Below are 24,373 nucleotides of genomic sequence, written 5' to 3' on the forward strand. Positions count from 1 at the left end.
CATATGATGCTGCACATGTGTTGTGCCTCATACATACTTACATCGTGTGTTCTGGGGGATATATCATATAACGCATACTTACATTGAGTATGTTGGGGGATATACCCTATAACGCAGAGAGGCCTATTAATTATATGCTGGGGGAGATAGCCCATAACAACAACGGGCCTATAAGATATATATTTACCTGGGAGGGGGGGATATAGCCCATAACGGTAGTCGGGAATGTTATATACGCGTATATAGCTACAGTTTTTATTGCATGACTATACATGAGGCTAGTTCAGATGTACAGTTACCTGAATGGGAGGATATAGCCCATAAGGCCAGACAGGTACCGATTCCGATAGTAGTTCAGTTTCAGCGCAGTTTCAGCTTAAACTTCGGTTCAGTTCCAAATTAGTTGCTAGTTCAGACTCTTGTTTAGCTTTCAGCTTATATTCAGATTTCCAGCTTACAGTCATACTTTAGTATGCTTTACATATGCTTTCTACCCTACATACTTTGTACATATCGTACTCATGTCCCTTCCGGACGTTGCGTTTCATGCCGCGCGGGTACAGGTAGATCATCGCTTGAGCCACAACAGTAGGCCATCCACCAGTTGTTGGAGTCACCCCGTTTACTCCCCGAGTTACTTATATTTTGGTATGTATACAATCGGCTAAGTTTGGGGATGGCGGGACCATGTCCCGTCCAGTACTTGTTCAGTTCAGCACTCTTAGAGGCCTGTAGATATGCACTTGTGCAGTTAGTACATTTTCATATGTCAGCTTGTGTTAGCCTTGTCGACTTTCCAGATTGTACACTTCTTATCAGCTATTCTTATGCTTGTTCGGTTTATCAATTTATATTCATGATTGCTAGATTATCAGCATGTTTAGCGATGATCGGCACTTAATTAGTATCGGTTATCTGTCGCGGCCCTAGGCTGGGTCGTGATACACATGCCTAGATTCCGAAAATTTTCGATTACCCATGGCCTTACGAACTTAAATATATAACTTATACCCAATTTCATAATCAATTTCTTGGTTAAATCTCATTTTTACTAAATTCTAGGTTTTTCAATAAAATTCCAAAATTCTCCTAATTTCCATGTTAAAATCAACACATAATCCATGTATTTAACTCAGAATAAGTAGAAAATCACTCACCCTATGATACTTGATGAAAATGTCCCTTCGAAAAGCTCCCAAATCGCCCAACACAAGAGAAAATGGGGTGAAATGAGCCTAAATCTCGTATAAAAATCACATTCCGCCTAGGCGTCCTTCATCAAGATCATGGAAAAAGCCTCGTGATCACGAATGCTAGCTGCTATAACGACCCGATCGCTCATTTTGTGTATTTGATCCTCGTTTTTCCTTTTAAAGCTTCCTATAAGTGCATTTGTGATTTTATGACTTGCGGGAATGGTTAGATTCGTTTCGGAAAAGTTTTGGAATGATTTGGATCCCTTAGTTCTTGGTTTAGAACCTTAAGTTGGAAACATTGACCGAGGTTTGACTTTTTTTGAAAACGACCCCGAAACGGTATTTTGATGGCTTCGATAGGTTCGTATTGTGATTTTGGACTTGGTCATATACCCGAAATTGAATTCGGAGGTGCCTAGGTTGATTTAACTTGTTTTGCTTGGAATTTGAATGTTTAGAAATTCATTAGGTTTGACCGTAGGTTGACTTTATGGTTATCGAGTTCGGATTTTGGTTTCGGGACTTGGAATAGGTCCATTTTGTTATTTGGAACTTGTCTGCAAAATTTGATGTCATTCCGAGTTGGTTTGATAGGAATCGGGTGATTGGTTGTGATTCTAGTTATTCTTGAGTTTTCTTTTGAATTTCATGCGTTTTGATGTCCGATTAGTGGTTCCTGATGTTATTTCGGTGTTTTGATCGCGCGAGCAAGTTCGTATGATATTTTTAGACTTATGTGGATGTTTGGTGTGGAGCCCCGAGGGCTTGGGTGAGTTTCTGACGTGTTTCAGATTGGTTTGAACTTATTCCAAGTTGCTGGTATGCTGGTGCTTCAGTTGTCGCAATTGCGAGCACCAGCATCACAATTGCGAAGTTGGTAGGGAGTCTCAGGTATCGCACTTGCGACAACTTGATCGTAATTGCAAAGGGAGGCATTTGGCTGGGTAGTTCGCATTTGCGATCATTTGGCTGCATTTGCAAAAGGGACTGACTTTGCAAATTCGAAGTCAGCGCCACATTTGCGACATTTCCCTGGGTTGTCAGGCGCCGCATTTGCGAGGGTTCGCAATTGCGAACCCAGGGTCGCATTTGCGACTTCTGCACCTGAACAGAAGGGCTGGAAAATGAGACTTAGCTTTAATTTATCATATTTTTGAACCCTAGACTCGGGAGGAGGCGATTTTGAGGAGGAATTTTCACATACATCTATTGAGTAAGTGATTTTGATCAAATTTCAATTATATTACATGTTATTTGTTATATTTAACCTCTAATCCATGGAATTTGAAGAGAGTTTTTCGGGGAATTTTGTCTATATTTTGAATAATAAAAATTTGAGATTTGAAAGTCGAATTGGACTCAGATTTAAAAACAAAACACATATATGGATTCGTAGGGTTATGGTAGTCGAGATCTACTCTTGAACTCGGATTTTGACTGCACAAGTTCGGGGTTGACTTTTGTTGACTTTTGGAAAATTATGTAAAGATTTTAGCTTTATTAATCGAAATTGGCTTCTCTTGTATTGTTTGATGATACTAGGTCATTTTTGGTTAGATTTGAGCCGTGCGAAAGTGAATTTTTAGGGAAAAGTCATTTTTGAGTGTTGATTTGGCCTAATTGAGTTAAGTATCTTGCCTGACTTTGTGTGAGGGAACTATCCCGTAGGATTGAGCTTATTGCACTATTTAAATTATGTGGAAGACGTGTACATGAGGTGACGAGTGTGTATAGGGACTTATATAGGGATATTGGCCGGTTTAGACTCTTAGGTTACTTATAAGCATTTAATTGTAGTTGTTATTACATGTTATCTCTTTCATTGTTGAGTTTACTCTTATACATTTACTTGCAGTTGTTATTACATGTTACCTCTTTCATTATTGAGTTATTCTTATTCATTTAGTCGTAGTTGTTATTACATACAATATCTTTCATTGTAGAGCTCATTCTTGTGCATTTACTTTCATTGTAGAGCTCATTCTTATGCATTTACTTGAAATTGTAGTTATTGAGAGCTATTAACATGTTTTTAATCAAAGTTGTTATTTTTATGGAATACCTTTCATTGTTGAGTTATTTTCCATTTCCTTTTGTTGTTATTGAGATTCTTGTACATATTATGGTTGAGTCGTGGGCTATATGTTGTGGTGACATTGGTATTGTTGTGGAAATATTGTGGTATATGGGGGCGCGTGGTGCGAGTTGATTATTGTGTTGTGATGTGATGTGCATGCGACGGTAAAATGATGGTGATATTGATGTGCATGCGGCGAGGTAAGGGGAATTTATGTGCGTGTTGCTAGTAAGGAAAATTACTTCATTTGAAGCACACATGGTGAGATAAGGGGGCTAAAGCGCGTGAAGCTCTTTCGAAAAAACTATTTTAAAATAAATACAAGGCTCATGCGGCGATATAAGGAAGATTGTGATTGTGACTTATGAAATGTGAATATAAGGTGTGGTACCTCGGGGTGATTCTTGTTGTACATTCTATGTTAGAACGGCTTGTTGATTTGAACGATTATTGTTTTCCCTTAATTCAAATCACTTGTATTTTGACTGTATTTGATCATTTGTTGTTTTTATCATATGTTCACTCTTTGTTGTCATTTGTTGCTTTTACTTCCATTCTTAGCCTATTATTAACATTTTGCTTTGTTGCCATTTATTGTTTTTACTTCCCGTTGTTAAATTATATTAATATTCTGCACAAGCTTCTATGTCTAGTAAGTGTCTCAACATGACCTCGTCACTACTCCACCGAGGTTAGTCTTGATACTTATTGGGTACCGTTGTGGTATACCCATGCTACGCTTCTGCACATTTTTGTGCAGATCCAAGTACCTCTGCGCATGCCGGACGCTAGTGAGTTGATTCAGACTTCGCGGAGACCTCAAGGTATACATGCTTGATGCTCGCAAGCCTCAGAGTCACCTTCTAGTAATCATAGTCTACTGTTTCTTTTGTTTCCAAACAGTAATGTAATAGAGATTCCTAGTGTACTTCGGTAGAGCTTATGACTCTGTACCACCGATTTTAGGATTGTATGACTATGGTCCTGCTTTGGTTTTGTTATGTTATTTATCAGTTTAAATTAATAGCTTAGTTGTTGTTTCTACTAAATTCTCAATGTGTGTTAGGCTTACCTAGTCTTAAAGACTAGGTGCCATCACGATTCCTAAGGTGGGATCTTGGGGTTGTGACACTGCCCTTGCCCAGAAATCTTTCATCGCTTTCGCGATGACCAAGTCGTGTTCGCGATGCAAAAAGCCCCCAACACTCCGCCTTCGCGGTCAACCCAACCACGTTTGCGAAGGCCTAAGCCTTCCGGCCCCTCCTACCTCTTCCTCTACGCGTTCGGGAAGGCAGCTTCGCGTTCGCAAAGAGGAGCCAGGTCCTCAATCTTGTCGCGGTCCCTCCACGAAACTCACCAGAGCCACTCGATACCCTGTCCAATTATATCAACAAGTCCATAAACATAATCCGAACCTACTCAAAGTCTCGGAACACATAAAATAACATTGAAACCAAGAATCACACCTCAAAACCAAATTAATCTAACTTCTAAACTTCAAACTTCTTCTAACTAACTCCGAACGCGACGAATCATACTTAGACAACTCGGAATGACACCAAATTTCACACACAGGTCCAACATGACGATACAAACCTATTCCTAAGCTCGGAATGCCAAATGGGATCCAATAACACCAAAGTCTACTTCAAGTCAAACTTAGAAAACTCTAAAACCTTCAAAATGCCAACTTCCGACAAGAAGTGCCGAAACACTCCCGGTCCACTCGAAACTCGATCCGAACATACACCAAAGTCCAAAATTACTATACGAACCTATTGGAACCTTCAAATCCTAATTCTGAGGTCATTTACTTAGAGTGTTGGCTCAAGTCAAACTTGGCCACCTTAGACCACTATTACGGAATAAAGTGTTCCTAATTCAACCCGAACCCTTCCAAAACCAAACCAAACGCCTCTGAAAGTAATAAAACAGGAAAAGCACACACGAGAAGTCTTAAATAGAGGAACAGGGATCTAGAAAGCAAACAACTAGCTGGGTCGTTACAACTACAGATGTTAACTTTCATCATCTTTGTTCATTTATGAACCATCGCTAAACGAACCATCACAGAACAATGGTAATGCAAGAAAAATTAGTACATAATGCTTGTGATCAATCAAAGATTAGATCAACAAATTATTCTATGTATTGTCCTCAAATTACAGTGAGCAGGATTCATTGTAAATGACGTGCTCCTGTATAATGCAGGACATGGATCCTCTTTATAACTTGTGTTACCTCTTTATCATAATGAGAGCTGGTTTTGAGACATGATCTGGTAGTTCTAGGAATATCTTCTTGGTTATAAGAGGGTACATTACAATTTCTTCCTCTGCTTTATTTGACTTGTCTCAAAATCTGCTAAATTGCTCAAGTTACAGATGTCGATAGATAAATAAAACCACAGCATCAGTGCTCAGCAGAAACAATCTCTAAGATCAAGCTTACCCAATCCTGGAAAAAGGAGGAGGGTTTATTGTCTATTAGAAATCAGACGTTCACATTCGTGTTTTCATTTCTCGATATCCTAATCATGGTGAATTTGTTCATATCTTCTACTATAATAAACCTGTAGACACTAATTTTTTTTTTATAGTTAGATGGATAGAAAGAGATAAAGTGTTGTTCTGTCTATGGGATCTCCTTAAAGGCGGGTACCGTGCAGTTGAGGAAAATGAAGTCGAGTCTCTGGTTGGACTATATTTGGAGGTAAGATCAAGCTTGCTCTTTCATAGAAGGCATGTTTTGGTGCGCTTTGCATGGCTATAGTCCTATACTTAGGGATATGGGCAAACATATTCCTAGTCACCTCCAGCAAGGTGAAAAAGTTTTCATGGATCTGTAGCAGATAACTCCCTGAAATGCAATAACTCCCTGAAATGCAACACTTGCTAAAGGAGAAGAAGGATTAAAACCTGAAACGACAACAATAAATTGATTGATGACAGTTTCTGGGTGCTTAAAAAGAAAGTCAACATAGAGATACTGTATTATTTTTCTACATTACATATACATTAGACACCAGGCATCATGAGCAAGCATAAAAGTTACATTCTAAAAAAATTCAGGAAAGGATATATATACACCCACACACATCAAATAGCACAGGGACACAAGGTATCAGATGTACAAAATCAATCGAATGATGTGAGTGCTTGTGTGCCCTACAGCTCAAGAGAATAGAATAAAATGTAAGTATTATTATCCAGTAAAGCTAGCTGATAATTGGTATGATGATCACGAAAGTAGGAAAATCTCATGAGAGCAATGAGCAAAAGGTAATGGATCCATAAACTTCTACATATGAAGGCTATTCAATAGAGCAATCCTCCAAAGTAACAAATTAGAAAACAGGAGAAGGGTACTGACCAAATAGAATGTCAGAAGTATGCTTGTTTTCAGGAAATAGGAAACAACAGCTCATTTGGTGCAAAGCATATTTGAGATTAACCTCAAAGGTGCATATCACTCTCACGGAGAGTAGAAGGACGACTAAATATCCACGATATTATCAGTTTCTGGAACTTGACAAAGTAAATTTTTAGCAGGACTACCTGTGTAAATCAGGGGAAATAGGATACATAAGGACATGAGTAATACATTATGTACAACACCCATTCTTAGAAGTAGAAGAACGTAAAGGGAAGTACCTCGAGGTAACTAAAACAGCTGAAAAAATCATAGTTTTTTTTTGACAGATGCCAAAAACTTCATCATTGAGATTGTCTCTTTCCGTACCATTTTCGTGCTTAGGTAGTTTTGCTCAGTCTTCATTCAAAGAAATGAGACTCTGCATAGCATCATTTCATCAATTATCAAGATAGGATGGAAATTTTAAATTTGCACAGTATATGAAATCTGCAGCTTTGCAACAAATACAGAAAATGGACAACTCTTTTTCTTTTAATCTCACTTCTTTTTATAAAAATGTAATGCATATCTATTTTAACAAGTTCAAATTTGATATGTTTTGAGCTTATTAACAGGCAGAAGGTTTATAAACAATAAAATCCATACAAACTCCAACTACCAACATGAAAATTAAAATTTTAAGTAGTGGCCCTTCTTGAGAACACTTTCGTGGGACCCACTTCTACCCCTAGGACAAAAAGCGATATAGATAAAGCAGCCAACTTCACCTCACTGGCTCATTGGTGAACTTAATCTACTTTGTATAAACCAGGCTACTCCTAAGAAGAGTCTCTTGAGTCAACCACTACCCAACAAGCATTAAAAAATTAAAGATATTCAGGAGACTTAGAATCAAGAGCTAATTTCCTGATAACTCAAACAGATAGTGGTAAATAGATTACACGTCACTGACACCTACCATCAGACGGACCAATTGTCTTCTGCTATGGCAATTACGTCATGCAATTTCCGAGTTCAAGGCAAGAATTTCCTTAAAATTCGCACAAAAAAATGTTTTCCATCAGCAAGCAATTCCCCAGTGAGACATCATGAAAGAATTTATAGCATGCGAAGAAGACAGGGAACGAAGCAGGGGAAAGATAGCTCGCTGGTGGAGTAGGCTAGCGACTCATTGGGGCTTGCGGGAGATGCAGTATGCCTGGCAGAACTGAAGTGGGAAATGTAGGACCAAACCTACCTTTTACCCTTAGACCTGCAGTCATGGATTAGAAAAGTTTCAAAGTTTCATTTCCATTGTTAATCTAAAGTTTTTTAAGACATAGTACCTTTCTTCCACAGAGAGCAATCTCCTGGTTTATAGGTAAGCTTGAACTTTGTGACCAATCACATCAAGACATCCAGCATTAAAGAAAAAGAGCTTCAGGATCCTATCCAACTACTTCCTGGTTGCTTTAGCACTCCACATTTATTCATCAATTTCCTCACATTAGCAGAGTCCTCCCAGTTCTCTGCACTGGCATAAATATTGGATAAAAGAACATAAACCATGGGGTTATTCTTTTCGGTCTCAAGCAGAAATCCGGCAGCAATTCTGCCTAGTCTAACATTGCCATAAGCAGCACATGAACTGAATAATGTCCACCAAACAGTGGAATCTACATCAACATGTCTATCTTTTACCAGTTTTTCAGCCTCATCAAGATACCCAGCCCGACCTAGAAGATCGACAATGCAAGAGAAGTGGTCTGCTGTAGGCTCTATACCGTATGTATGAATCATAGAGGTAAAAACTTCAATTCCCCTATCAATTAAGCCTGAATGGCTGCAAGCTGACAGAACTGCATTAAAGGTGGTGTTATCTGGTTTGACCCCACCTAATTCTTGCATCATCTCAAAGCAATGTACAGCTTCCTTGCCCTTCCCATGCTGTGCATAGGCAGTAATAATTGAATTCCAAGAAACTGTGTCTTTTTCTGTCATTTTCTGGAACACCTTTAGAGACCAGTGCAACATTCCACATTTTGCATACAATGTGATGAGAGCATTTCCTAAGGATATTTCTGAAAACAATCCAGATTTGAGAATGTAAGTGTGAATCTCCTTCCCTTGTTGTAGAGCTGAAATGCTGGCACAAACACTCAAAACGATGCTGAGAGTAAAAGGATTAGGCATTAAACCTTCACTAACAATCTCAGAGAAGAGGTGCAAGCACTCCATGGGTAGTCCATTTAGATGACAACCGGAAATCAATGTATTCCAAGAGATCAGGTTTCTGGGAAACATGTCATTAAAAACTTGACAAGCCTGCTTCATTTCACCATGCTTACAGAATGCAGAGAGCAGTGCATTAGATACTTCTATTTTCAAGATAAGTGCCTTCTTCAATGCAACACCGAAAATTATTTCAACAACTACTAGAGATTCTGAGCTTGCTAGTACGCTGCCCATTGTAAACTCATCTGGCTCTATTCCTTCCCTCTGCATCTGAAGGTATGTGAAAATTGCTGCTCTGTCCCAACTATTTTGGGCATAGCTCGTGATCATGGCATTCCACGACACAGTATCCTTCTCCTTTAGCCTTTCAAAAACTAAAGAGACTGCATTCAAGTCCCCACAACTGGCATACATTGTTATTGTTGCATTAGCAATGGATGTATAGTTTTCTAAACCTATTCTCGCAACTTGAGCATGCAGTTGAGAAGCAATCCTAATATGTGAACATGAACTCATTATGCTCACAAAAGTGAGCTCAGTGGGTCTCAAGGAAAACTTTTGCATATCCTTGAACATTATTAAGGCCTCTTCAGCTCTTTCCGTACTCACTAAACCAGTAATCATTGCATTATAAGTAACAGGATCAGGCACTTCATCCCCAGCTTCCTCAAATACTAAAAAAGCATCAAAACCATTCTTACAGTTAAAATACATCGTAACCAAAGCATTAAGCACTGAAGCTCTGGCCAAAAACCCGGTCTTAACTACCATTGAGTGCACTTGTCTTCCAAAATCCAATAGCTCCATATTACACAAACTTAAAACACTAGCAAAAGCATAATTATCATATCTAACACCCAAAAAATGCATTCTTTGAAAGAAATTCAAAGCAATCTCGTGACGCCCACTTTCAGCACACCCAGTAATCATTGCATTCCAAACCGCCAAATTCCTTCGCGGCATTTCATCAAACATCTGACAAGCATACTCAACTTCACCCAACTTGGTACTCGCAGACAACAACGTAGTCCAAGAATAAACATCTGGGTTTTCAATTTCACTAAAAACCCTTTTCACTGAACTCAAATCTTTTGACTTGGCGTAGAATGAAAGGAGGGAATTTGATACATGAGAGTATTCTTTAAGCCCTGCATTAATGGCGAAGGCGTGGAGCTGGTTGCCGAAGCTAGTGGGTGCGATGTTGGCGCAGGCGGTGAGGGTGGTCGAAAGGGTGTAATGGTCTGGTCTGAGATGATTGGAAGAGTGAATTTGGTTGAAGAGGTGAAGAGCATCCAAGAATAGGTGGGAACGAGTACGGTCTGAAAGAAGGCAATTGAGTCTGATGAGTTGTTTTGTGGAGCTTTCAGTCAAGGTTTTATTGTAACGGGTGAACTTCATTCTAAATGACTACATCTCAACTGTTCATCTTCATAGATTAACTGGTCGTCTCGTCAGTTTGATATTCTGCTCGTTCCTTTCCAATATTGCAGATAAAAGGAAGGCATAGTTTGAGCGGAAACAGATTTACTCCTTTGGCTTTCATCCGTTCTATAATGGCGCCGAGCCAAAGTCATGGTTTGAAATTCAGTGAGGACGGAGTTCTATTGCATCAACTATTATTCAGGAGTCGTTCTATACCACTATACAATGCAAGTTGGTAGAGAGTAGGGATGTGCATATTGGTAAATACCAAATTACCATATGGAAATTGAAAATTTTGGTATTTTTATTTTGGTTTGGTATGATATTTGGTTTAAGTTTTTAAAAAAATTTAGTATTAGGTATGGTATTTGGTATTTATAAAAATAATATCGAAATACGGAATATATAATAAATTATACGATACACATATTATTGATTATAATATACTAAGTTGCATAACCCTATGCATGTCGAGGCTGGCAGTAAAGCTCGTGTAATTCTTTAGGAAAATGGAGGAACAACATAGGCTGCATATTAACTTATTCTCTAGGATGTCAAGCATCTTAACTTAATACTTTATGGTTTTAGGGTGGTGTTTCTTCTCGTGTATTGAATTGCATCTATTGGATTAGTCTTTGTTATCTTCTCTAACTTCAGCAATTAGCTCTAAACAAGTAACAAGATACTTTCAATGACTAAATTTATTCTTTTATGTACTTTTTTTTCTCTCTGTCTATGGGTTGATATTTGTTGGTTTTGGGGAAAAAAAATTCAACTGTCATGTGAGCTTAGAATGTTTTTATTTTTATATTTGTGAGTACTTTAATTAAGACTATTACAGTCTATGGTTTTATGCACTAGTTAATATTGAAACCGAACAAATCGAAATTACCATACCGAATAAATAGAAACCGGAAAAAGAAAAGGCGAACCATACAGAATATAATTAGGTACGGTATTAGTATAGCATTTTAAGAAATCGAATACCGAAAAAAACGAATCGAAATATCTAAATATCATACCGTACCGTACCGTACCGACGGATGAGTATCCCTAGTAGATAGAATTTAGGCCGAAGAGCCCTGCATGTCTTGATTTAAGACTCTTTGATCATGTTTTTTTTTTATAACATAGTTGGGCTTAGTTAACAACTTATTAAAATGAATGGAAACTGAACTATAATTTCCAAAACTTGGCCATATTTTGTTTGTTTGGATAATTGTTATATGTTGTTTCATAATGTATCGTATTGTATTGTATTGCATTATATTGTACTATTTGATGAGTAGTATAATATTTGCATAGATTATATCTTTGTCGTCGTTTCATATTATCACGCATAACAATAAGAAAAATAAGCTTACAACATTACTAAGAAAAAGATACATAATAGAATTATTATATAAAAAAGTAAAGTAAAAGATAAAAATATAATTATTTAATAATAAGGAAGGGCAAGATGGAAGAAAAGAGCAAAGTAACGATGCATCCACACCAAATCTATCGTTATATAAAATGACACTTTTCGTCGTTACCTAACGACGGACTTAACGATATGATACAATAAATATAAGTAACAATCAAAATAAATAATGTATGTAAAGAAACAATACGATACAACACATTAGGTAACAACCATCCAAACAAGCTGTTAAAAGATAATTATCGATTCTAAATTAGCCGTCAAACTCATAGTGTTTTTAGTTAATGAGTTCGCAATTAATATTTATATTTATTTAATAAATTTTCTAATAAAATTACAGAGTCTAAGCAAAAAAATAAGCTTTGTTCGAACCCGTAACTTATTCTCTAGTTCCTCCCTTGTCCATCTCGATCTCGTCCCTCTTCTCTTCTCATCTGCCATTTTTTATCTAATTCAAACTCCGATCATCGCTGATCACTTCCAATAACCATGTCAAGGCATGGCGATCTCACATTACTAAGGTAGAATTATCTATTTATTTATTTACTAAATTACCGATGCCCGTGAACAACACAGGTCCAAGCTCATAATGGAATTTTGAAAATAATTTTATGATGGCGTGCTATATATGGATTCGAGCAGATTGTTAGATTGCCAATTTGGCTAGTGTTCGACATTGTTGGCGATTGGCGTACGTGCAGATTCCAACTGAATGATATAAGATTAAACCATAAGGATTTTGAAATTTATTTCCGATTGAATGAATCAACAGTTGAAAATTCTCGGTGAGCCATCGGTATCTTCAAATGAACTGGCTCGACCAAGAAGCCTCTGAATTCCATCAATCTATTTTATTTTATTTTTTGGCTATTGTTCTTGGACTTGAACTCCACTAGACCTTGAGCAGTTTTTACCTCAAGATACATATGTAGGCTTTTAACTCTTTCTTGGACAGCCATGCCTCGCTTCCATTACATACCTATTGATTGACCCACAAAAGTCATGCCCTCGGTAACACCTGTTGTTAATTGCCATGAAATTATCGGGACAGAGCTTGCTTACCTCTTCAAATCCAGAAAAGAAAGCAAAGATAATTCTTCTCCATTCTCATAATCTCAAGAATTTTCTAATAGGACACAGAAAGTACAATGGCAACGCGATTAATTTCATGAATAACACATAATTGGAAAAAATAGAAATGCGATCAAGAAATTTTCACACGATTGTAAAGCCCAAGATTCTAAACGTTGACACTTCCCTCTTTTGCTCCTACCTATATTTCTTTTCTCCTACTATTTGTTAATGAATTAATCAGAAACCAAATAAAGGTACATCTTATAAAGTAGTGGCAAATTACATAATTATATCTATCTATATAAATTCTGTTTTGTAAAAGAGTAACAGAAGAGATCAAAGGACATATCAGTGTTAGAAAATTAAAGTCGAAACTAGATAACTAATAGTCAACAGCTTTAGGTTCATAGAAATTTAAAGCAAATATAGTAATTATCAGAGCTTTTTAGATAGAGGTATAAAAAAAGGAAGGTAAGAGTTCAACCATCAGATGTCAACAGAGATTAATGAAAATGACATAGAATACTACCATCACATTCCAATGTCAGATAGTGTAGCTAAGGTTCTATGAAACAACCCAGATGATTACACTCAACCAACTGATTGTATTAACTCAATACGAATTGAAAATACAATGAGAAGTACAAAAGAAGATTAGAGATGAGAAAACAAAGCTAACACTCAACATTTTTTACATAAGAATACACCACGCCCTCTAATGTATTTATAACTAATTTTCTTCCATTATACTTTCATGCACCGAACACCTTCCTACGCTATAAATGGATCCCACACATAATTTTTCAAATTCCAACGCATATCCTCCACCGAATGACTCACTGAGTTAACAATATTTTACGTATTTCAATATAAATGAACTTTCTCAATCACTGCAAGATTTAGGTTCATCGCTTACTTTTCTTTGGTATTTCTTTCTTGTTACCAAATGATCATAAAAAACAAATACTGTCAGAGAAAAATGTTGAATAAGTCCGGAATAAGATAGGAATTAACTGTACAAGAAAGTTAAAATCTACTGCTGAACTTTGCAGCTACTGGACTGGAGAAAGACTAATATTAAGAAAAATTAAAGTAGAAGTTATTGAGATTCTAAGATTTAAATGTAAGGAGAAGAATCTAGAAGATAGAGAGAAGGAGAGATCAGTTGCAGAGAGCAAATGCTTCTTCATTTCTGTGTAATTGGACTAGACTCCATGTCTAACTAGACTTGAATCCATGTCTGATTATATTCTAGAGCCTGAATCTCTTGTTGCATAGCAACAACCAATTTTGGATCCTTAGTAGCTTCAGTGAAGGTTCTTGGTTCCACTTCAGCAGAGTAGGCTGCAAGGCACTTAGAATAGGTTGGTTGCAAGAAAAGGTAGTTGATGGAATTAGAGATAGAATAAGCACAAGAGGTCTACTTCTTTTGAGGCACCACATAATCACTCACCCTGTAACCCAAATAGGAGGCCTTGACACTCTGGTGGAGCGTCTAAGGGTGGATGTGTCTGTTGCTTCAGTGTTGCACACTAGTGGAGTGCTAGGAACTGGAGGCTGAGGAGAAGGACCAACAGATAAACTAGTGGGAGGATCACAGTGGAAACATCAGTGGTAGTAGAGGTCTCATAAGAGGAGATGTCAGGAACATTTAGGTCCTCAGATGCTGTACTGGTAGATTGCCGAACTGCAGTAGGTGTGGTAGGAGATACACGCAATGTGACCTTAAAAGGAAAGAACTTCTCTTTAAAAATGATATCCCTTATCACAAACACATGATGGTTATGCAGATGAAATAACTTGTGTCCCTTTTGGACTAGAGAATAGCCTAGAAGTACAACAGGGATTGCTCCTGGAGAAAACTTGTCCTGCTTCTTGAGATTTTCTACATAGAAAAGGTATGACCGTACAACAGGGATTGCTCCTGGAGAAAACTTGTCCTGCTTCTTGAGATTTTCTACATAGAAAAGGTATGACCGATAGCCTAGAAGGTCGACAATGCAAGAGAAGTTGGATAGTTAAAGGTTTGGAAGGTTGATAGGTATGACCGAGAGTTTACTTTGTGGGTATCGGATTCACCGAGAGTTTACTTTGTGGGTATTGGATTCAGATCGTGGTTCCTAGACTTGGTATAGGTCCATTATGTCATTTGGGACTTGAATGTAAAATTTGGGGTCATTCTGAGTTGATTTGATATGGTTCGGCGTGAGTTTTGGAAGTTGAAAGTTCATTAGGCTTGAATTGAGGTGCGATTTATAGTTTCGATGTTGTTTGGTGTGATTTGAGGCCTCAAGTAGGTCCGCATTATGTTTTGGATTGGTTGGTGTGATTGGACAGGGTCCGGGGGCCTCGGGTGCGATTCAGATGAGCTTTGGAGCATTTTCACTCATGCTTGGATTGCAGATTTTCTAGTGTTCTACTGTTCATCGGGATCGCGGATGAAGCATCGTGATCGCGGAGTGTTATTTGGGTGGCTAACCAATGCTCTACGCATTCGCGAAGAGGTTGTCACGTTCATGGAGCCTGGGGGAGTGTTCATCGCGTTCGCGTCCTTTGTACCGCAATCGCATAGAGGACGAGCTGAAAGGGGCGCTAGTGGTTGGCCTTCCCATTCGCGTGTTGGACGTCACGTTCGCGAAGGCCCGTTGAGGTGAAGGGTCGCGTTCGCGGGGCCCAGACCGCATTCGTGTAGAAGGTTTTGGCTAGATTATGATTTGTGCATCACGACCGCAAAGTACGTCCCGCGATCGTAAAAAGGATCCATGGCTTACTTTTATAGTACTTTATTAGATGGTGTCACGACCCGGATTACCGTCGGGACTGTGGTGGCGCCTAACTTTTTAGTTGCTAGGCAAGCCAACAATTAGAGATTAATACGCTAACTCTTAAACAATTCAGTAAATAACAACAATTGACCATAACAGATTAAAGGAGTGAAGAATTTTATAATAACCCAAGTAATTATACACAACTACCCAGAATCTGGTGTCACAATTCATGAACTTCTAAGAGTCACTACAAATATCTGGCTGAAGGAAAGTACAACTATTTTCGAGTTAAAAAAATAGTAAACCGAAATAACTGGAAGGGGATTCCAGGGTCTGCGAACGCCGGCAGATCTACCTCGGGTCTCCTGTGGGATTAAAGTAAGCAGCTCAACTCGGATCAACACGGTCAAGTACCAAAATCTGCACAAAAAGTGTAGAGTGCAGTATTAGTACAATCGACCCCATGTACTAGTAAGTGTTGAGTCTAACCTCGGCAAAGTAGTGACGAGGCTAGGACAAGACACTCCCAAACAAACCTATGCAGATTATCAATATATATACACTAATAACAGCAACTAAAGAAACAAGGCAAAAAGTATTGGGAAGGGGGCATGCTCAGGGGATTACATGACAAAGAATTACAACAGAATTGAGTACATGAACAATCAGTATACCTTAAACAGATAGAAACGGATAAACACAATAAAGGAAAGTGCACGGCATCACCCTTCGTGCTTTCACTCTCAACCTCACCAGATAAAATAATAGAAACGTGCACGGCATCACCCTTCGTGCTTTTACACTCAACCTCACCATAATAAATAATAGAAACGTGCACGGCAGCACCCTTCGTGCTTTATCACTCACTCACAAAACATTGCATGGCATCACCCTTCGTGCTTTAACACTCTCCCTCACCAAAACAATGAACAATAACAAGGAGGAGATAGGAATATCAAGAACAAATCTTACTTCAACACTTAGTTCCACAATACCAACCTCAACATTGAGTCAATACTCAATCAATACCAAAAGTAAAACATGATAAGGAATTGCTCAACACGTCGAATAGCTAGTCTAAACATGAAAAATGTGATCAAAGAGTACAACATTTACAAGAATAAGACTCACTCACATGCTATGACTTGACAACAACGCATAGGTACTCGTCACCTCACCTATACGTTGTACTTAACATCCAAACACGTAGCAAATAGGCAAATAATACCTAATCTCTCAAGCCAAGGTTAACCACGACACTTACCTCGCTTCAACGGCCAAGCTCAAAGCTCAATCACCGCTTTTCCCTTCACACAAGCCTCCGGACCAATAGAATCTAGCAAATTACCAACCAAACAATTCAATTTAAGCCTTAAGAACTACCCAATATTGCAAGGAATTCAATTTAGGCCATTTTTGGAAAAGTCAACACCCGGGCCCGCTTGGTCCAAACCTAAAATTCGGACCAAAACCCGATTACCCATTCACCCCCGAGCCCGGATATATAATTAGTTTTGGAATCCGACCTCAATTTGAGGTCTAAATCCCCAAATTTCGAAATTCCTAGTTTCTACCCAAAAATCCCCAATTCCACCATGAAAATCTTAGATCCTAGGTTAAAATCTTGTAAATGAAGTGAAAGATTGAAAGAAATGAGTTAAGAATCACTTACCTATGATTTGGGGAAGAAGTGGTCTTTGGAAAATCGCCTAGAGGGTTTTTTTTGTTTTGAAAGTTTTGAAAAATGAGCAAACATCCCGTCTAAGTCAAGTTTTACCAGCTGCAGATGTCTCAAATGCGACCTGGGCTCACAAATGCGAGAAATCCATCGCATTTGCGAAGATTCCCACAGTCTTGTCTTCTTCGCAAATGCGAACTAAATTGGTCGCAAATGCGATCAGTTGATCGCAATTGCGAAGGTTGCCTCCCCCCTGTCCCCATCGCAAACGCGAAGGAATGGTTGTATTTGCGAACATAAGCTGGCCCAGCTTCTCTTCGCATTTGCAGTGAGAAGCTCGCAAATGCAAACTCTTCAGAGATCACAAATGCGATGATTGACCTCGCATTTGCGATGACTGAGGCCTGCAACAAAAAAACCAGCAGTGATCAGATTCCTATTTTCATTCCGTAGCCTATCCGAAACTCACCCGAGCCCTTGGGGTTCCAAACCAAACATGCACACAAGTCTAAAAACATCATGTGAACTTGATCGCGCGATCAAATCGCCAAAATAACGCCCAGAACTAAGAATTTAGGACGAAATCAAATAAAATTCTCAAGAACAAATTACTATTTTCTCAACCGGACGTCCGAATCACGTCAAACCAACTCCGTTTCTCACCAAATTTCATCGACATGACTTAAACATTATATTGAACTTGTACCAGGCTCCGAAACCAAAATACGGACCCGATACCAACAAGATCAAACATTAATAATTTCTTAAAGACCATTAAATTTTCAAACTTACAATTTTTAACAAAAATCCATAACTCGGGCTAGGGACCTCTGAATCCGATTTCGGGCATACGCCCAGGTCCTATATTTCGATACGGACCCATCGGGAGTGTCAAAATACGAGTCCGGATCCATTTACTCAGAACGTTGACCGAAGTCAACTAAATCAGTTTTTAAAGGCAAAATTATTATTTTCATCAACTTTTAACATAAAAGCTTTCTGGAAACACGCCCGGACTGTGCACGTAAATTGAGAAGGGATAAAATAAGGTTTTAAAGGACTCAAAACACAGAATTTGGTTTTAAATCATAAGATGACCTATTGGGTCACACATTCTCCACCTCTAAAATAATTGTTCGTCCTCGAACGGACATAGAAAAGTACCTGAGCTGGGAAAAAGGGGGAGATATCTACTCCGCATATCGGACTCAGACTCCCAGGTAGCTGCCTCAACAGGCTGACCTCTCCACTGCACTTGAACTGAAGGATAACTCTTCGATCTTAACTAACGAACCTGCCGATCTAGAATGGCTACCGACTCCTCCTCGTAGGTCAAATCCTTGTCCAGCTGGACAGTGCTGAAGTCTAACACGTGAGATGGATCGCCATGATACTTCTGAAGCATGGACACATGGAATACTGGATGTACCGCTGATAATCCTGGTGGCAACTCAAGTCTGTAGGTCACCTCTCCCACTCGCTCAAGGATCTCAAAAGGCCCGATGTACCTAGGGCTCGACTTTCCCTTCTTTCCAAACCTCATTACACCCTTCATGGGTGACACACGGAGCAACACTCTCTCTCCGACCATGAATGCGACATCACGAACCTTACGGTCGTTATAACTCTTCTGCTTGGACTGGCTGCGCGAAATCTATCCTGAATGATCTTAACCTTATCTAAGGCATCCTGTACCAAATCTGTACCCAATAACCGAGGCTCCCCCGACTCAAATCATCCAACAGGCAATCGACACCGTCTACCATATAATGCCTCATAGAGGGCCATTTAAATGCTTGACTGGTAGTTGTTGTTGTAGGCAAACTCCACTAACGGCAAGAACTATCCTAAGAACCTTCAAATTCAATAACACAGGCGCAGAGCATATCTTCTAAGATCTGAATATTATGCTCGGACTGTCTGTCCGTCTGAGGATGAAATGTTGTGCCCAGCTCAACCCACGTGCCCAACTCGCGCTGCACTGCCCTCCAGAAATGTGAAGTGAACTGCGCACCTCGATCCGAAATGATAGACACGGGCACACCATGAAAGCGGACGATCTCACGGATGTAAATCTTTACCAATCGCTCTGAAGAATATGAAACTATAACCGGAAGGAAGTGCACTGACTTGATCAGTCTGTCCACAATGACCTAAACTGCATCGAACTTCTTCTGAGTCCATGGGAGTCCAACAACAAAATCCATAGTGATACGATCCCACATCCTCTCAGGAATCTTTATCTTCTGAAGCAAACCACCAGGTCTCTGATGCTTGTACTTTACTTTCTGACAATTTAGACACCGAGCTACATATGCAACTATATCCTTCTTCTTCCTCCTCCACCAATAATGCTACTGCAAGTCCTGATACATCTTGGTGGCGCCCGGATGAATAGAATATCGGAAACTATGGGCCTCCTCTAGAATCAACTCACGAAGCCCATTCACATTAGGCACACAAACCCGACCCTGCATCCTTAAAACTCCATCATCTCCAACGGTAACCTGCTTGGCATCTTCGTGCCGCACTGTTTCCCTAAGGACAAGCAAATGAGGGTCATCATATTGCCGCTCCCTGATGCGCTCAAACAATGAAGACCGAGCGACCGTACAAGCTAGAATACGATTGGGCTCAGAAACATCCAACCTCACGAGTTGATTGGCCAAAGCCTGAACATCTGATGCAAGCGGTCTCTCACAGACTGGAATGTACGCAAGGCTACCTATACTAGCTGACTTCCTACTCAAAGCATAGGCACCAATGTCTTTCAATAGCTCCAACCATCTCCTCTGCCTCAAATTGAGCTCTTTCTGCTTGAACAAGTACTGCAAACTCCGATGATCCGTGAATACCTCACACGACACACCGTAAAGATAGTGCCTCCAAATCTTCAGCGCGTGAACAATGGCTGCCAGCTCTAGATCATGAACAGGGTAATTCTTCTCGTGAACCTTTAGCTGTTGCGAAGCATATGCAATAACCTTGTCATCCTGCATTAATACCGCACCAAGTCCAACTCGGGATGCATCGCAATATATCGTATAAGATCCTGAACCTGTGGGTAACACCAATATCGGCGCTGTAGTCAAAGTTGTCTTGAGCTTCTGGAAGCTCGCCTCACACTCGTCCGACCATCTGAACGGAACACCCTTCTGGGTCAATCTGGTCAAAAGGTCTGCTATAGATGAGAACCCCTCCACACCGACGGTAATAACCCACTAATCCCAAGAAACTCTGGATCTCTGTAGCTGATGTGGGTCTAGTCCAGTTCTTGACTGCCTCAATCTTCTTAGAATCCACCTGAATACCCTCTGCTGATACAACGTGCCCCAAGAAGGCGACTAGGTCCAACCAAAACTCGCATTTTGAAAACGTAGCATATAACTAGCTGTCTCTCAGAGTATAAAGAACGACTCGTAAATGCTGTCATGCTTCCCTCGACTACGGGAGTAGATCAAGATATCATCAATAAAAACAATCACAAAGGAATCTAGATAGGGATTGAACACCCGGTTCATCAAATCCATGAATGTTGCTGGGGCATTTGTCAGCCCAAATGACATCATTAGAAACTCGTAATGCCCATACCGAGTCTGAAAAGTTGTCTTAGGGACATCAGATGCCCTAATCCTCAACTGATGGTAGCCCGACCTCAAATCGATCTTTGAAAACACCTTTGCAACCTGAAGCTCGTCAAATAAGTCATCAATTCTCGGCAATAGATACTTGTTCTTGATAGTGACTTTGTTCAACTGCTGATAATCTATGCACATCCTCATCAACCCATCCTTCTTCTTTAAAAACAACACGGGCGCACCCCAAGGCGAGACACTAGGTCTAATGAAGCCCTTATCAAGCAAATCCTGCAACTTTTCTTTCAACTCTTTCAACTTTGGCGGGGCCATACGATACGGCAGAATAGAAATGGGTTAGGTGCACGGAATCAAATCAATACAGAAATCAATATCCCTGTCGGGTGGCATCCCTAGCAGGTCTATAGGAAATACATCTGGAAACTCTCGAACAACTGGCACGAAATCCATGGAAGGAACCTCTGCACTAGAATCACGAACATAAGCCAGATATGCTAGACACCCCTTCTCGACCATACGCCGAGCTTTCATGTAAGAGACAACCCTACTGGTAAAATGACCAGGAGTTCCTCTCCACTCTAATCGAGGCAATCCCGGCAAGGCTAATATCACTGTCTTGGCGTGACAGTCCAATATAGCATGATAAGCTGACAGCCAATCCATCCACAAAATAACATCTAAATCAACCATATCGAGAAGTAGGAGATCTACACGAGTCTCAAGACCCCCAATAATGACCACACATGAATGATAGACACGATCTACAACAATAAAATCCCCTACAGGTGTGGACATACACACATGAGCACTCAAAGAATCACGAGGTACAACCAAATATGAAGCAAAATAGGATGACACATACGAATAAGTAGGACCCGGATCAAATAGTACTGAGGCATCCCTACTACAAACTGAAACCGTACCTGTGATAACCGCGTTAAATGACTCAACCTCAGGCCTGGCTGGAAAAGCATAGCATCGGGGGCTAGGCTGAACTACATCTCGAGGACGGGCCCTATCTGGCTGGCCTCCACCTATAGCGTCCTGAGCTCCACCTCTAGCTGACTGAGTGGGCAGTGAAACACTTGGTGCCGGGACCATGGCACGAGAACCCTGATGTTGAGAACTGCTCGATGCTCGAGGGCAAAACTTAGCAATGTGCCTCGGATCGCCACAAGTATAACAAGATCTCGGCTGCTGTGGCCGATGACCCTGAAACTGACCCTGGTGGCCTAAGTAACCACCCTGAAAACTCTGGAGCGGAGGTGCACTGATAGGAGCTGGTGGTGCATTGTAGGCTAGTTGATCGGAATACTGTATATGAGGGCCACGACCACCCGAAACACCGTGAGAAGCCTGGAGTGCTGAATGAAACGACCTGGGAGGATGGCCTCTGCCAAAAGTACCTGGCCTCCAGGTGAGGCCCCACTGAATCCACCGGAGTGACGAGGCCTCTTGTCGACCCCTGACCACTCCCCTAAGCAAAAACCATCTTGACTCGCCTGGCAACATTGGCAACAGTCTGCAAGAATGTCACACCCCAAACCTGGGGAGGCGTGGCTGGCACTCGATACCGTACTGGCCCGAGTGAACCACTCTGTGACTCATCATCGTTCGACCAAAACTAGAACATACATAGTTCGAGTTAGCTGGACTTATTCCTTTTGTAACTATCCTGGGCCCACATGGCCACAACTCATAATATACAACTGTAATTGAAAACACTGTATCACTGAACCATTTTTCTTAAAACATGAATATATATGGGCCATCAAGGCCTCTAACATACTGTACAAAATGAGCCTTTGTCTACAACCTCTAAGATTATTTGACATAAAATGGGACAGGGTACCGGCCTACCCATAAGTTTGTAGCAAAACTCTGACACGATGACTTATAGACTCGGCTGCACTCCGAATGAGGTGGAGTCTTATCGATCCTTCGCTGAATGCTGACCTCGTCTACTATGAGGGCTCGTCAAGTTGATTATCTATACCTGCAGGCATGAATGCAGCGTCCCCAACAAAAGGACGTCAATACGAATAATGTACTGAATGTGTAAGGCATGTAAATAAATATATAAAGAGCATGGAAGAACATGGAGTAAAGGACTCAACCTGTAAGTCTGGATAGCTCTGTAAATTATGAAATATTTATAATGTCATGCATATGCGTATAAATGTCATGTAATGCATAGGTCTGTACGTACATAACATCATCAAGCCTCTAAGGGCATCCCATCATATCATTTCAGTCACTGTGGGCAATATCATCATCGTATACCAGCTGATCAGGTGGTGGTGCGTATATAACGCCGTAACCTTTTCCCATATATATACGCTTATATAATGTCATCTTGTCATGGGTCAATGTACATGTATAAATGTATGAAATGATAAGAAATATGTTAATAAGATTTCTCGGAATGTCATAAAAATAATATACCTGTCAGATAAACTTTATCAAATACGTATTTTTCTGAGACACATGAACAGATGATAGAATAATATGACACATGGGGAATCAAGAACATAGGCAACTCTAATACTTCTAAGAATAAAGTCATTTGTGGTTAGAGAGTCAGAGTGTTTTCATATTTGCATCAAACTTGAAAGCAAAACCATTGGAATTTGGAACTAATGACCTTGATTTGGACCAACTTACTGCGCCAATCCTTTCAACCCAACTAGAAATTAGTAGTAATCCCAGGAACTTAAACGCCTCCAACCCCACTCCACAAAAGGCCATGAAACAATTTAATAGGAGAAAAGAAAGAATAATACCAAAAATGCTATAAATAAATAGCAGACTCCAAAAGAAGTTGTAAAATAGTATATCAAAATTAGCTTAAAGAAAAACCTCTAAAAAGTCAACTTTTATCTCCTTATGTAGTTATATTTCTTCATATGAACGAACTGAAAGGTTTTACTTTTAACGTGTCGGCCTTAAATTCTAACTTTTGTACAGTGCGAATTACAGAGATAATTATACGGTTCATTCAATAAATTTAGGAGAACAGATTAATAGAATAAGCACAAAAGTAGTGCTGTCTAGAAACCAATGAAAATTGTACTAAATCCCTTCAATTTCAAATTTTCTAGCGATGAATATATATCATAATTATACTCAAAACCACAATTTAATACACATACCGCTGACAAATAGCTTGGGACTTGTAAGGGTTGAATTAAAGCGGATTAAAGAAAACTGTGATTGAAGAATTGAAGATCAGATCCACTGAGAATGCGACGGAAAAATGCCATTTTTGATTGAAGGATATTTTGTTGGTTCCCGTCAGTTTTCCTTTAGTTGTACTTCTTTGTTGAACATAAACTCTCAAAGTAAGCAAATGTTCCCTAATCATATGCCACCTAATCTAATATGACTTAAGAGTCATATGTTTGGTTAGCGGCTTGCTGTCACATGGGGGTTGGATGGGGATTTGTTACTCTTTATCTGATTATAAGGTAATTAGGTAGTGTCCCGTTACCCGGTAATTAACCAATTACTCGCATAATTGAAAATTGTCTCAAATTACTTAAAATTTCAC

At 39.7% G+C, this 24,373-nt stretch overlaps 1 protein-coding gene across 2 annotated transcripts; it reads right to left on the minus strand.

The window, feature by feature from the left end:
* LOC109225526 (pentatricopeptide repeat-containing protein At3g49740) lies at nt 5,287–10,488 on the minus strand. 2 transcript variants are annotated; one of them, XM_019390227.1, is made up of 5 exons: nt 7,974–10,488; nt 7,607–7,678; nt 6,927–7,066; nt 6,646–6,830; nt 5,287–6,191 (listed from the first exon to the last, which is right to left on the minus strand). In XM_019390227.1, the coding sequence occupies exon 1, from the start codon at nt 10,258–10,260 to the stop codon at nt 8,068–8,070; it is 2,193 nt and encodes a 730-aa protein (XP_019245772.1). In that variant the 5' UTR covers nt 10,261–10,488; the 3' UTR covers nt 5,287–6,191; nt 6,646–6,830; nt 6,927–7,066; nt 7,607–7,678; nt 7,974–8,067. The 2 variants fall into 2 exon arrangements, with proteins under 2 accessions (XP_019245772.1, XP_019245771.1); XM_019390226.1 differs by having other exon boundaries at nt 7,607–7,900.

This window comes from Nicotiana attenuata, chromosome 5 (assembly GCF_001879085.1).
Source record: "Nicotiana attenuata strain UT chromosome 5, NIATTr2, whole genome shotgun sequence".
In the NCBI taxonomy this organism is placed as follows: Eukaryota; Viridiplantae; Streptophyta; class Magnoliopsida; order Solanales; family Solanaceae; genus Nicotiana; species Nicotiana attenuata.

Excerpts from the sequence above, each read along its gene's own strand:
- LOC109225526 (XM_019390227.1), bottom strand. The coding sequence starts at position 10,260 with ATGAAGTTCACCCGTTACAATAAAACCTTGACTGAAAGCTCCACAAAA.